This window comes from Petaurus breviceps, unplaced genomic scaffold, assembly GCF_028583685.1.
Source record: "Petaurus breviceps papuanus isolate PSGF00001 unplaced genomic scaffold, PetGlider_PUasm1.0 140, whole genome shotgun sequence".
Lineage (NCBI taxonomy): Eukaryota > Metazoa > Chordata > Mammalia > Diprotodontia > Petauridae > Petaurus > Petaurus breviceps.
This window is the reverse complement of record NW_027185698.1, coordinates 50,586,696-50,602,733: the sequence shown is the minus strand read 5'-3', so window position 1 is coordinate 50,602,733 and position 16,038 is coordinate 50,586,696. Positions and strand designations below refer to the sequence as shown.

General features: G+C 42.0%; 2 protein-coding genes across 4 annotated transcripts in view; one reads left to right on the top strand and one right to left on the bottom strand.

The window, feature by feature from the left end:
* PIGG (phosphatidylinositol glycan anchor biosynthesis class G (EMM blood group)) overlaps positions 1-16,038 on the top strand; it is a 163,623-nt gene that overhangs the window by 26,294 nt on the left and 121,291 nt on the right. The window lies entirely within an intron of this gene.
* Positions 6,048-7,468, bottom strand: LOC138149607 (oligosaccharyltransferase complex subunit OSTC-like). The gene has a single exon (XM_069072771.1). It carries the CDS (start codon positions 6,622-6,624, stop codon positions 6,178-6,180), a length of 447 nt encoding a protein of 148 aa, XP_068928872.1. The 5' UTR covers positions 6,625-7,468; the 3' UTR covers positions 6,048-6,177.

Genomic DNA, 16,038 nt, shown 5'->3' with positions numbered 1-16,038 from the left:
CTAACTATACCCTAAGACTGAAGACTCTGCCTCCTGTATGCTACATCCCATCTCACCCTGTATGGAGGCAGCTAGGTGAGGCAGAGGAGAAAGTACTGGATTTAAATCTGCTCTCAGGCATTTACTAGCTAGCACCTCCCAAGGATGTTATGAATAAAGCATAAAATCATAATTATAAAGTGCCTGCCACATAATGGTAGCTATTATCATTACAATTATTTTTCTATACTAATGGAAGGGGCAGGAAAAAAAAACCATCTGTTGTAGAACTAGCCTGCCTACTTATGTCCTGACTTTGGTATGTCCACATATGGCTACTGACATATAATGGGTAACAGAAATTATTTTACTACTATATTAATAACCAATGATTACTTTGGGATACAGGGTTTTCTCCTATATTTCTTCATTTAAAAGTAAAAGTCAGTCTCTGTAAAAAAGTTTCTGTAACAAGTTACAAGGATATGACTGATTGATGAGGTTGTCATCTAGGCCTCAAGTAACACACTCTTCAATACTGGCCAGTACCTCTCCCAAGTAGGAGACCTTACTTCTGTCCATAGTGTAAAAAGAATCCAGTCTAGATGAGTTCTTACCCAGAGAAAAAGGAGCCCTATCATTGTACCTTTCCATTAAAGTTTAGGGTGACCCAGCTCATGAAGGAGAAAACCAAGAACAATGCTCTGGATGAAGATGGATTCCCATGTCCAGATTTCTGGAAGTGGCTTGTGATCAAACCACATTCTCAGTGGGAGAAGCTGAAGACTCCTAGCCTACCTCATTAAATGTCTACCAATCACGGTTAATGCCACTCGTCAGGGGCATTCCCTTTTACAAAGATATCTAAGGTATTCAGTGTCTCCACTTGGGATCTTTGGCCATCAAGGGAAGTTGATCATCAATTTATTGTTAGCTAGACTAATTAATAAATTGATTATTATGTAGAAAATCTGTCTCTGAAGGTTTTTCATTTGTTACATGGGGGAGGATAGAGAGGAGGATAACTGTGTTCTGATAAGCCACGTATATGCATGGCCACAGGACCAGAACCACAGGAGCTGAGGCAGATGGAAGTGTATATTCAGGGATGAAGATGAGGGTGTTGAAGAAAGAAAGGCAAAGCTTGGGATCACAGCATGAGGGTACTGATCTCTTCCCACCTGGACACCATTCCTCCACCTTAACACATTCTCCTCTGAAGTGTCTGCCTCTTTCCCATCATGAAGAAAGTCCCCCAACTCCTTCTATTCCCAAACCCTGAATCCCTTTTTCTGAACTCACCTTTCTCTTCAAGTATCTGGATCAAATCCTCCATGGTTACCTCCTCCTTGCTGTTTTCATACTGTTCTGTTTCTGTATGTGAGGGAGTCAGGAATTACTCTTAAGACCAACAGCACTAAGGCCTCCATCATGTCAGTATCCAGGCTCTGCCACAAAGTCCTGGTCAAAGGTCCTAATGTTGATTGAGTGTCTTCCACAATGAATTCCCACTGCCTAGAGTGTTCTACCTATACTAGGCCATGGGGGCTCAGGAACAAGTTCCTGTTAGCTGGAAGCTTCATTCTGGAACTCAGATCTCTGTTTTCAAGTAGAAGACCCTTACTTTAATGCTTCAGGATGGGCCCCTGCAGATGATATCCGGGGCTGCTGGGGACAAAGATAGGTCAAAGTCAACAGAAGAGAAGTAGCAGCCTTATGTCCACAGTTTGAAATCAAGAACTAGACTCCCATGTTGAGTTTCGACCATTTAACAAACAATTAATGAGGTAATATGGCTTAGGGAATTAAGAGATGAGTCGTGAATTAACAAAGGTTCAGATTGCTCGGTTTCCTTAGCTGTAAACCAGACACGATAACAATTGTCCTGAGAAGCTACAGTGAAGCTAAAACAAGAGAAGTAAAGAACTTAAAACGTGGGTTAATGGGCACCCCAACTGTGCAAGGAGAAAGTGGGGAATAAGGCAGAAAAGGGTATGGGCACATATTGGGACAAGAAACTCTGGAGCTAATGGAGGTATACAGGTGCTCAGGGGTCTACACTTATACAGAGACACCACTACCTAGGGCTTGTGGCACACACACACATATCCAAGCACATATCTGTCATGCGCACACACAGATATGGGCACCTACGACTCTTGGTGGACACACATGCAGACCCAAGTAAGCAGGGGGTGGGTTCTTGATTGTCACATGCAGACACTGTTTTTGCCTTTGTACGCCCTTGCCTTTAAATAAATACTTGCAGATTTGATTTGAGCTACAAGGCTCTTGACTGACACAATCGGATATATGAATCAGGCCTCAGGGCAGACCTAGGGATTTTGGCAGGCACACTGGGGTGCACACACATACTCAGCCTCTGGAGTGACACACGAAGAGGCATGGGTCCCTAGGGGGTCCAGCTCACACTCACATACACACACGTGCACAGGTAAAGGGCTTCTGGCCGGCTGGCACTCACTCACTCACACACACACACACACACACACACACGGTTTCTGACTCGCACTTACGCATAAGACTAAGTGGGGCTTTGGGCTCACCCACACATACACGTACAGCCCGGGGTTTCTGGTGCCCACAGGCACAGATGCACACACGCATGGGGCCCCAGGGCTTTTCTCTCGCACAAGCAGGCACACACCCACAAACCCTCTCCCGCCGGGATTGGAATGGGGTTCCTGCTCAGGCCTGTCTAGGTTGTCCACGTAGTACGGCTTGGGATCATTGCCCCCCACCCTCTGCCCGGGGCTGGAGGAACTTCAGCTCTTCTCTACCTCCAGCCCTCCCCGCCCCCCACCCCCCATTTGGGCCCATTCCCTCCGCCAGCCCGGCCTGTGTGATGGGGCACAGGAGGGCCTGTCCAGGGCCGGTCAGTACCTGGAGACTGGTTCTGGAAGCGGACCAACCAGTCCCTGAGTTGCCTCCATGCATCCCTGGCTGAGGGACGAGTGCGCCTGTGCCTGAGTTAAAACTACAGTTCCCAAAATGCGACTGACCTCTGGCTTCTTTTCTATTTTCCCCGCTGTTCCACCATCCATAATACCCCCCCGCCTTTGCCCCCCCACCAAAAAAAAAAGACTTAACGGTTAGCATTGCTGTGTCCTATCCCTTCTAGGCACTAAGGAGCTAACTAGTCCCACCCACAATGACATCAGTGTCTAAACAGACTCTGCCTGAGATGCGCCATACTGTCTCCATGGCAACCACTAGAGAGTGGTCCAGTTCTTTGCTCCTACTCAGATGTCACCGCCTGGGACAGAAAGGGATTGTTTCATTTTAAAATCCTGATGAAGATTTGGAATGAAGTCAGGGACTCTGTTAGGTTCCAGGTGACACCTCAAGGTAGTTTATGGTGCAATGGAAAGAACACTGGAAGACAAGCAAATAATATACGCAAATCTATATAATCACTACAATAATGTACACGAAAACAGTAAAAGGCAGCTAGACTCAGACTCAGATTATTTGTAATCATGATTCTGGGGAACATAAGCAGCTTGGTGCCATTGCATCCGGCATCAGGAAGACCTGAGGTCCAAACGGCCTCAGACACTTACTAGCAGTGACTCTGGAACCCAACAAACCACTGTTTGCCTCAGTCTCCTCATCTGACAAATGGGGGTGGGGACAATAATGTCACCTACCTGCCAGGGCTGTTGTGAAGATATCATGAAATATTGTTTAAGTGCTTTGCAAACCTCAAAAAGCTACATATAAATGCTAGCTATTATTGGTGAGGTATAGACTTTTTTTTATCAAAGAGGTTAAAATACTTGCCCGAGGGTCACACAGCTAATTTCAGAGACAGGATTTATCCTAAGTCTCAGTGGTCTCCAAATTCAGTGCTTTTTATTTTCTTTGAAATTCGTTATTTTTATTGATGCCCTTTGTGCTGTTTTTCTCATCAATCATTTCCTTATTACGTTCTACCCCTTCCTCACCCCAATGAATCCTTCTTGTAACAAATGTAAAAATCCTCTCAGGGACACAGAGAAAAACATTTAAGCAGAAACCAGACCAGATTGTTTTTTGCATTATTCTGAAACCTTCCCCCTCCTCCCATCTCCACACCCCAGCCCAGCTTCCCTCTACTTCAAGGAGCAGTGTATGTTTCATCAATAAAAAAAGCACTAAACTTGGAGACCACTGAGACTTGGGATGAATCCTGTCTCTGACATTAGCTGTGTGACTCTCGGGCAAGTATTTTAACCTCTTTGATCCCCAGTTTCTATAAATATAAGTTATTACAATTTGCTTGCAGAGTTAAATGGGTTAGAAAGGCCTTGCAGGGCCTTTAAGGCCACAAGTTCTCCACCTCTGCCTAGGAGAAGAAAGTGTTTCTTACTTAGAGGTATACTGGAGCCAGCTCTATTGAGCTTTCAAAAACTGATTGTTGAATTTTCCTTGTAAACACTTACACCTCAGAAATAAGTGATGACTTTAAAAGCAAGCTAGATTTACTGTTTTGATTGTTTAGACTAAAAAAAGTGCTAATATACTTTAAAATAATATACTTAAAAGAGTGTGTGCAATACATTTCCCCTACTTCTTCCAGAAATCTTTTGTCAAATATTTACCACCACCTGGGGAAGTATTTCTAATTTGTGGAAAAGTGGTCTTCAAGGACATTATTTTTTGAAGCTGTACTTCATAACAATTTAATCTGTTGACAAAAGAGAACAGTATACACAAGGATTATAACAATGTAAATGAGAAGATTGAAAGGAAGACAGACTGAATAAAGGAAAAAATCAGTGAAGGTCCCAAAGAATAGATAACATTATCTACCTTTTCCCTCAAAGCAGAGAAGTAGAGGACCTCTAAGACAGATTGTTATATATACTCTCTTAGATATTATTACTGTTTCTGATCTTTACTTAATGTTTTTCTTTATTTCAATGGATGGTACCACCTGGAGGAGGCTGGGGGGAGGTGTTGAAATGATGTAAATATGATGTAAGTGCTTTAAATATGAGAAGGCACATCTGGTGCATTGTGATCAGAAGTTCTCCACACCAAGGTTTAAAAACAACATTGATAAGCCTGGAGAAGACTGCAAGGGGGCATGATAGCTTTGTACAGGGATCTGAAGGGCCATCATGTGGAGGAAATGCTAGTTTGTTCCATTTGATCTCAGAGATCAGAACCTGGCAGAAGTTGGAAAGAGATCAATTTAGACAATGTCAGGGAAAAAAATTCCTAAGGATTAGAGATTCCAAAAGCAGTGCCTTCCTCTTCTTTGAAGAACTTCAAGCTGTAGCTGGATGACCACTTGCCATAGTGGGGATTCCTTTCATGTATGGGTTGGTTGTCCAACAGTTTTTTGGTAATGGTGAGGTATATTTCTATATCATATCCCCCAGGAGTGGCTGAAGTTTTATAGAAACAAAAGTCATAGGAGTTGATGAACTGGGAAGATCATCAGTGTAAATATTGAAATGACCAAGGATAAAGGCAGGAGTTTGGATACAGAAAACTTAAGCCAAGTTCTGAGATTAGTGAGGAAGGAAAGAGAGGATGACCTATAGAATCTTTTTTTTTTCAATAGAAAAATTATTTATTTTGGCTCCTTCCATACATCTTGTCTTTTAGGGAACACAGTCTCACATAAAATCACAGACTTTGAAAGCTACACTTAAAATAACAAAGGAGCAAGGCAAAGCTGATCCCCTGGAGAGAGTTATCAGCCTGGAGGCTCCAGCTCCCTGAATTTACTTGTGCACATCTTGACCAGAAGTGCCTTTTCCTGAAAAGGGGAAACTTACAAATGGGCTTGTAGGTAATACGGAAATAGTTTATTCAATACTTTCATTATACAAAGGAAAATAGTTTTTCTCAAAAATGGGGGGGGGGGGAACCAAAGAGGACAGATGTGATTATTTGACATGAATGGTGAGGGGTCAATACAGAGAAACAATGCTGTTATTACTATTACTATTATTAGTATTATTATAAACCGATCACATCAATGGGACCAAGAGGGTTTTGGTTTTCTTCGTTTCCAAAAAATGGACTAAAACCTTCTGCATTTTTTTCACCAGACCTTTCCTTATGTCATTCTTAGACATAGTCAATCCATGTTCCACGTTTTGTCCTGGAGGGCAGAATGGCCTTTGAAAGACCATTAAAAGGAGTGAATCCATTTACTGATGTGGCTTCATAAAAGGAACTCTAGCCCAGCAGATAGCCCGGCAGCTTCATTTTCATGAACACTCTAGCCATGAAGAAACTAAAGAGGACACTGACAAAACCAATGAATAGAAGAAACCTATTGTGCTTGGGAATATTTGGTGCATTGGATCGGTCTAGGATTATGAAACCTAAACCTCCCATTGTAAACAGGAAACTGGATGCAAGTCCTTCCATAATATATTGTCCATTTACTCTATATGCCAAGAAAGCAACTGGTCTCGGATGTCCATGTTCATCTGTCATTGATCCAACACTAGGGGGCTCCACAATGACATCATAAATTATTCCTCCTGTGATGAGGAAATAAGACACCACCACCAGAGCGTACACCATCATCGCTGATGGCATGTGGGCCCATGGCGGCTTCTTCAGCTTCAGGTTGGGACACTCGAGGACCACGAAGGGCACCCGGTATAACGTCTCCATAACGGCGACGGTGGCGGCAATGTCGGACGGCCCCCAGAGCCCTTCACTCCACCGCGCTGGCACTACCGATGGTGCCGCGGCACCGGAAGGAGCGACCTATAGAATCTTTATAGACGATGATACAACAAAAAAATCTGACCTGTGAGACATAATTGGTCAGTATAAATTTCATACAAGAGGATATTAAGTGATGGTGGCATAGGGATGGAGCATGGAAGTATAAAGTTTGTTGACCCTTCCTCACTTTATGTTTGGGAAATGACTGAAAAAAAATAGCAGATGGCCTCAGAAAGGGTGGCATGGGATACAGTCCCAATAGGAGAAAATTACGTTTCATTTAGCACCAGAAGATAAAAGGGGTGCAAGAGAAAGTGCTTGGAGATAAATGGGAGCTGGTTAACAATTGAGTGGACATTCCAGAAGGCATAGTAGAAAGGGTGAGTAGAGAATAATAACTTGGGAGGGGGAGGACTGCAGTAATTAGGGATGAAAGTTCATGGAGAGGTAATGGGGAAAATGATTTTCCCTAGGTAGATGGATCATAAGGGATTAGAGGAGTAGGAGGTTGGTTTCTCTGGGTCTGGGGGTGTCAATGTGTAGGGAGAAGCCTTTCAGCTAAATTGGCCACAAGGTATTAATTAGAATGTTCATGTGATGTGGTCTCTTTGGAATCTCTTGAGAAAACTTCTTCTAATGGCCCCAGAGGGCAGAAGTAGGAGCAACGGAGTAGAAGTAATAGAGGCCAATTATTACTAATTATGAAGAAAAACTTTACAATTAGAGATATTCAAAAGTGGAATGGTCTAAGGGATTCTAAGTACTGTTAAGATCTAAGGGTGTGCCTCTGGGCTGGGAGAAAGGATCTGGCCCCTGTAGACAACAATGGATTTCAGCAAGTTTCCTTGGCTGAATTGTTTTCCAGGCTGTGGTTTGTTTTTTTGAGGCAATGGGGTAAAGTGACTTGCCCAAGGTCATACAGCTAGTAAGTGTATGAGGCAGGATTTGAACTCAAGTCCTCCTGACTCCAGGCTGCGCTCTATCCACTGAGCCACTTAGCAGTCCCCAGGCTATGCTTTTAATGTGTGTCCCATTAACTGCTTCACAGGTCCTTTGTTCTCCCCATTTCCAGCTCTTCCTGTCATACATGCTTGTGAAAAGCAGTCAACCTCAACCTTTGTATCCTACCTTAGTGAGTACTTGCCATCACACTCTGCAGAAAAGTCCAGCAGCTCCTGGGAGGGGAATGAAAAGAGTTGGGATGGAGAAGGCCTGCTCAGAGTCTTGGCTACAAGGTTTTATGGGAAGGATGAAGTTAGTTTGAATTTATTTTTCTGTAACTGTGAGGAAGTGGAAACAAGGACAGGTGGCCTAGGTGTATCTATATGCCTCCATGTCAATATCCAGCAAGGCAGGACTGCAATAAAAATGAGGATAAAAATCTTAGGCCCTTGGTTATGAGTCTGAGTCAGTTACTTATTACTGTAGTATTAGCATCCTACTTTTCAGAAGTCAGGAACTGCCATTTTCATATTTGTATCCCTTGCATAATGCGCTGAACAGAGCAGGAACTTATATTGTTTGTTCAAATGAATTGAACTCTGTCGGTAAGCTTAGCATGTTGCTAGGAAGTATATTGCTTGGGCCTCTGATGTACCAGCTGATACTGGCTGCCCATCAGCTCCTAGAATGAACTTTTTGGAAAGCAAGCAACAGATGGCATTTTCACATACGGGTGGTGTTAAGGTTTAGGGGTGCTAAGACCCCAAAATAACAACACCTGGGTCCTGCCCAAATTAATTCAATCCAAGCCTTCTTTCAGCAAAAGAAAAATGAGATTTATTAGCCAGAGTCTTAAGGAATCTAGACATTTATATCACTAATGAAAGCAGGCCAGATAGAATCTGAGCACATTCATGGAAACAAGATGGATCTTATATACAGAAAGACTGTGGAAGGGATCTAGGGTCAGCCAAGGAGTATGGGGTGGTTGGAGGAGGGGTCTAGGGAAGATCTTGATGGGAGTGACCAGATGACCACGTGGGAAAGTCCAAGGAGAGTTCAAGGGGCTTTCTGGAGCCTATACCCCTTCAGTGGGTGGATAAGGGGAATGATTTCCTCTCCCAAGAGTTTTAGCTTGGGAGATCACTACTCTTTACTTTTGGAGTTTATCCGCCATTCCTCATCACCACTCTCTTCATGTATTTTGCTCCTATCTCCTCTCCTTTTTATCTTCCTTTCATGTGTTGTCTTCCCCTTTAAAATGCAAACTCTTTGAGGGTAGAAATTGTCCTTCTTTCTGCTTGTATTTATATTCCACCTCCATACCAGTTGCCTAGTCCAGCTAAAGATGCCCCTACCCTGAGGCCAATTCAATAAGGGGAGAATCCTGTTCTGGAACTACCATAGGATGAGAAGCCCCAGACATTCTGTATACCACTTTGGCTCACTGCTCCACCTTCACAGTGGAGCACTGAGCATTTCATTTCATTGCTTCCCCTTTCCAGCTGCCCTTTATATATTGTCTTCCCCCATTGAAAACAAAATATCTTGTTTGCTTTTTTTTTTTTGTATCCATAGCACTTATCACAGTCTGGTAGAAATTCAGTGCTTAAGTACAAGTTAATTTACTTATCATCTATCTATCTATCTATTTTTCTATCATTTATCATCTACCTCTTATAAGCTGTCATTTTCCATTGGGAAGGAGGCAGTGCATCTGGAAAGATGATTGCCTATAAGTAGTTTCAAGTCCTAGAAAATGATGTGCACCTTAGTTCACAATAACTTCCCAAAGGGGCAAAGGGGCTTCTGCTAACCACAGAACACCTTGGCTACTTGAAGGATTGAGTTTTAATACATATGCTTCAGAGCTCAGTCACACCTCATGGTAGGATTAACCAAGGATGGACCAATGATTATCAAAGGAGATTGTCTGAGCAGGGGTGCAGTAGACAGAGCCAGATCTGGAGTCAGGAAGACTCATCTTCCTGTAATGTCACACATGAGCAGCTTTCCAGAAGAATGCTACTGTGAACAGCTTTTAAGGTTCTGATTACACAGTATAATGAACACCCTATTTATTCCATAACAAATCAAGCAAAACATTCATAGAAAATCAAGGTAAGGCATTCACAATATTACAACTTATCACAGAAAATCACAATATAGTATTCACAACAGCTTATCATTAAAATGGCCACATAGTTTTCACCAAAGTGGTCACAATATTTAGAACAAAGAACAATCATCTCAAAGTATAATAGTCAAAGTCTTCCACTCATGGGGCACACTAAATTAATTCAATCGTTCACTCATTCAGCAATCAATTACTAAGTATCATTAATCACTAAGTACAATCATTAGAAAATACACAAACATTCCACCCCTAGGTCACTAGTAAACTATAATTTCATCATTACTCAGTACCCACAGAGAGGTTTTTTCATCTTGACTTGGGCCCGCTTCTCAGATTCCCTGGATCCCCTTCCATGGTCCCAGATTCTACCTGGATTCACCAGACTGTCACCTGGGTTCAATGGCAGACAGCTCCCAGTTCCTTGCCCAGCTCTCTGGGTAGGTCCTCCACACTGAAGTTCACAGGGTCCAGTCTATCTCAAATCCTCCACAATTTCTGCTCCTGGGAATTCAAGCCACAAACAGATGAAGTCCCTGCATCCTGGTCATGCTTCCTCAGTCTTCTGCAGCTCTTTCAAAAAATCAGCATCACCTTATCCAGCCTGGGGGGAGAGGGCTCCTGGGCTCCTGTTCAGAAGAAGCTCCACCAACACAGGTTTTCAGGAAATTCTGGCTCAGTTCTGGATTCTCTCTTCTATAGCTGCTCTGTCTCCAGATTCTTGTCCCAAGAAACTGACTGTGCCTCTCTGGGGCTTTTCTTATATACACATCATTAGCTACTTCCTGTTTCAGCCAACCCTTTCCTGTTAGGTCAGGAACAGGAGTTCATACCTTCTGTTTCTTTCACAGAGGTTTGATTAATTTCTAAGTGCTAAGTACCTGCTTACTTGCCAATACAAAAAAGGGTCTTCAAATTCAAATTACATTACCATTACACTACCTGAGTTCAAATCTGGCCTTAGTCATTTGCTAGCTGTGTGACCCTAAGCAAGGCTCTTAACCCTGTTTGCCTCAGTCTCCTCATCTTTAAAATGAACAGAAGGAAAAGGTAAACCACTCCAATATCTTTGCCAAGATAACCTCAAATAGGGTCACAAAGAGTTGGACATATCTGAAAAGATTGAACAACTATCTGGGCAAGCTATGGAAACCAGAACTCTAAAATATAAGTAGTCTTCTTGGATAAGCTAATAAAACCTACCCTTTACCTAGTAAGTAAACAATTGACAGAAGGCAAAGTGGTACAGTGGAAAGATTGCTGGATTTGAAGTTAAAGGAGATATGTTCAAACCATAGATTTTCTGCCTATGACCTTGGGCAAGTCACAATCTCTGAACTTCAAGTTCATGATAAGGTTGGACTAAGTGACTTCAGAAATCCCTTCCAGGTCTAAATCTCTGTAAAAATATATTTCAATCACTTTTTAAATGTCTTTTAACTGATTCATGTCCAAAACTAGTGTTTAAAACCAGGCCAAAATTCTTTCAAGAAAAATACACTTCTCTGATGAGTTTAAGCCTTCCCCAACTTTTATACCTCTGATGGATGGTTTGAACAGAAATAAGTTGTTCTGCTATTGTTTCTTCACTCTTAAACAGACTGTAAAATCACTGAATCCAGGGGACCTTGCTTTCTATTCAGCAAATTTAGTCACAGACACAATCAATGCTTAGTAAATATTTCTTGAATTAATGATACGTCTTGAATAGCTAGTTTAACTTCTATGATATGCTATCTCTTCATTCATTTTCTACCTCTTTGACCACTTCTCTATTGCCCCTACTGACTCCTCTTCATCCCCCTGTCCCCTAAGCATAGGTGTTCCACAAAGCCTTCGTTCCTTCTGTTTCCACAGTCTCTCTGTGGAAGTCTCAGTTACTCTCATGGTTTCAGATATGAAATGACTAAGGAAACAACCCCTAAATCTATAATTCCTAGCCTCACCTCTCTCCAGGCTTCCAGGCTTACATGTCCACTTGGTAGTCCTGTTGGCCCCTCAAATGCCCCATATCGAAAATGAACTCATTGGCCTCACAATATGACTAACTCACATCTGTATAGTACCTTAAGTTTTGTAAAGCACTCCATACACATTATATATGATCATCTTCAGTCCAAAACATGTTCTTCTACACTTGCCTATTTCAATGGCCTCATCATTCTCCTATCTCACTCACCTATGCTAAAACCTTAAATCAGCTTTTATTTGTTCCTTTCCCTCAATTACCATAATCTCTTAATCATCAAATCCTATTGCTCATATCCCCTCCCCTTATCCCATCCAACCAATCTGTCCCAGCCTTTCCATTTCCACTACCATAACTTTAGTGTGGGCTCTCCATACCTCTAAAGTGGATTATTTCAATGGCTTCATTGCCTCTAGTCTCTCATCCCATTCCTATTCACCCTGCACAAAATGAATAATCCTATTCATTCTCACAGAGTAATCTTCTTATAGCATGATTCAAGCATGTTATTCCCCTACTGAAAGAGTCAATGACTCTACATTGACTAGCAAAGAAAATCCAATTTCCTTTGTCTAAGCATTGAATCCCATCACAAGTGAGCACCCTACATTTATAGCTTCCTCTCATACTTTTCTTGTTCACACTCAATGTTCCATCAAAACTATACTACCCATGGACACATTTCGTACATGTCCATCTCCATGTCTTCATGTACCATTATCTTTTTCTAGAATGCCCTCCTTTTTTTTTAAAGCAATTGGGGTTAAGTAACTTGCTCAAGGTTACATGGCCAGTTATTTTTGTGTGGGTGCCAAGTATCTGAGGCCGGGACCGATCCTGGGTCCCTTGACACCGGGGCCGATGCTGACTGACTCCTACTTTCTGTAATATAATGCCAAGGAAAGGCAACTTCCCAAGGTTCAGAATACCAGCATAGGTGCTCTCCATTTTATTCAGTGACCAACCAAGAACAGAGAAGATCAAAACATGACATCATTCCAAATACAGCATTTACCAAATGTGATTAAATAATCTCCAAGGACTACCCCACCCCAGGACCTTCCAATCATTCAATCAATTACAAAGTCTCTGTTCTAAATACTTCTCCACCCCTAGGCTATACCTTAATTAAGTCCACCACAAAGCCCCTCTTCTCAAATGGAGATTAGTTTCCAAACATAAGGTCAAAAGTTCCCCACCCCTGGATCACAATTGAATCTACCCCAGAGTTACATCAAGTTTAAACACAGCACTTAATACCCAAATGGAGGTCTTTTCTTCATCTTGACATGAGGCAAGTTCTCAGCAATCTTAGTTCCTGGGGAGACAAGGCTTAGCAAGGCCATAAGATACATTGCCAGTCCCTTCATGAATTCATCCTCTGTCTGTAGAACAGTCCTAGAACCCCTGAACACATTAGCAAAGCCCTCTCCCAGGATTTCTGTAAACATACAACAAGAAAATCCTTCTTCAGGGCTTCTGAACCAACAGAAAGGCTCCCAGACCCCTGCAACAACAGCACTGTCCTTCACCAGTGGACAGTATTCATTCTGTCTGCAGGACAGTCTCCAGACCCCTGCAACAACAGCACTGTCCTTCACCAGTGGACAGTATTCACTCTCTGTCTGCAGGACAGTCTCCAGACCCCTGCAACAACAGCACTGTCCTTCACCAGTGGACAGTATTCACTCTCTGTCTGCAGGACAGTCTCAGGGCTTCTTAGTGAACAGCCAGGTTCCAGGACTTCTTCAACAAAAGGACTGTCTTTCACCAGTGGACAAATCTGGCAAAACAACATCAAAACAGACAGACAAAGTACCAGCAAAACAGCCATGTCTCCTCAGTCCTTGGCAGCTCAGAGGGGCAGGTCTCAAAAGTCCAGGGCAATTCAAAGCGGCCACCAGCAATTCTCTTAGTCTCTCTCTCTCTCCAAGAGGTGCTGCTTCCAAAAAGATCTTCCGCCTCTCTCTTATCTCTCCAAATCTACGTCACCAGCTCCTCCCAGTTCAGGACTTTCTTTTCACATCAACAAGTCCATCCCACAGGTGGGATTAACAAGCTCTGGGTTTTAACACAATCAATTTGAAAACCAAGCCAATACAGGGGAATCTTTAATTGCCATTACTATCACACTTTCTAAGTATGTTAAATCCAATTCATTCTCTAAGTTCCATCTGAATTGTCCCCTTCTCCAAAAAGCCACTTTTTCATTTTTCTTTCTTTTCTTTTTCTTTTTGGAGGGCAATTGGGGTTAAGTGATTTGCCCAAGGTCACATGGCTAGTTTTTGTGTTAAGTGTCTGAGGCCGGATTTGAACTCAGGTCCTCCTGACTCCAGAACCCATGCTGTATTCACTGTACCACCTAGCTGCCCTTGCCACCTTTCTTGAAATGCTTGCCACCTCATAGTCACTTTCCCTCCCTTCTTCCATAAATCTTTTAAAGAATTTCAAAATCTCTTATGCACTTAAGAGTCTAATATGTGTACATGTCATCTCCCCATTAGACTGTGAGCTCCTTGAGAGCAGGAACACATGTCTGACACATCTTTGTACCTTCCTTATTCTATGGTAAAGGATGATATGCATATGAGGCATTCAATAATTATATCTTAGAATATTTCCTAAATTGCATGAATAAGCAGTTAATTATTGATTAACTGATTGAATTATGTTGGATGAATCAATAAGTTGCTGAATGATGCATAAATGAATTCACTAGTGAACAAATGAATTAAAGGATGAATAAAATTGCTCAGACTGTGGCATAGACTAAGAATATCTAAGAGTTAAGTGAAACAAACTGAATGAAATAACTTAAATACCATTCAGGAGCACCGACTGTTTTAGGACCTGCTCTCAGAGGGTACCCTCTGCAAGCCTTTCATCAAATTTTAGACACTACTACTGCTGCTGCTGCTACTACCCTTAGTACTACTGCTACTATTAATGACATTAATAACTAATATTTATATACCACTTAAAGATTTACAAAACTTTTTACATACATTTTCTCATTTGATTGTCACAACCCTGGAAGCAGGTGCCATTATTATCCCCATTTTACAATTGAGGAAAATGAGGCAAATAGAGGTTTGTTTGTTTTTTCAAGTGACTTGCCCAAGGTCAAACAGCTATTAAGTGTCTGAGGCTAGATTTAAACTCAGGTCTAAATTCTATTTCCAGCATTCTATCCAATATTCCATCTTTGGAACATCTTTGGAGTTTTTGAGTTACTAGCTCACACCAGAACATAACCCAGCAGTCAGTGTGGCCTCACCTAGCTGCATAAAGAATGTAATAAAATCAGATTGCTTGTTGTCTTGGGGAAGGGGGAAGGGAATGGAGAGAGAAAGACACATTTGCAACCCAAAATCTTACAAAAACAAATGTTGAAAAAGACCTTTGCGCATAAATTGAAAAAATAAAATACTATTAAGAAAAAAAGAACAGAATAAAAAACAAAAAGGCAGCTCTGACGTGTCCCTCTGCCAGGTCTGCGGAGTTCCTTGAAGCATTAAGGGATGAGTGAAGGCAAGAGTTATTTATAATCACAACTATTCTGGCCCTGGCTTTCTCTGGCTGGATCTGTCCATGGTGCTATACACTGCTTTAGCCCTCAGGGGAATTGTATCCCAACTTTATGTGAGATATCCTAAAAGTTTTACTGCAGTTTTAAGCTATTCAAGCTTTAATGACTTGAAAGGCACTTAGACTTTTGGCACACCCAATGTACTGCCAAGGCAAACACCCTTAGGTAAAATTCCTTGGGGAATGATGTAACCTGTTCTCCTTGTGGATTTGTCTGATCTCCTGAACAGGGATTCTACTGGAGCTACAGGCAGTTCTCCTCTGTTTTCTAATCTCCTCTGAAGCATAAAATATGGAAGTTCAGCTCCCTTGGGAATTTAAGAGGATGCTGAGCCTAATTCCGTCCAAAGCTCAGAATGATACATGGCAGAATCCCAGGTACTGAGGATGCTGATGAAATGATGAGGTCTTATTTCTCAAGAGCTTTGAATGACTCAGTAAAAAAAAAAAAAAAAAGACCTACTATATAATTGATACAATAGACTCTGGACAATTGACATCAAATCCAAAGATGAGTTCTTGGGGATGTAAGATCTTGGAAGAAAAAAACTCATATGTTTATGATCTGGTACTAGCCTGACTGAGAGCTCTTAGACCCTGGTTTTCAGTGCCTCTACTCTGAAACATTTTAAGTGACATAAAGTTAAGTGGGGAATGGTAGCTAAGACAATAATAACTATTGATTCAGCCCAGGTTATGAAAGGAGTGGGCATGGGTGCTGGGT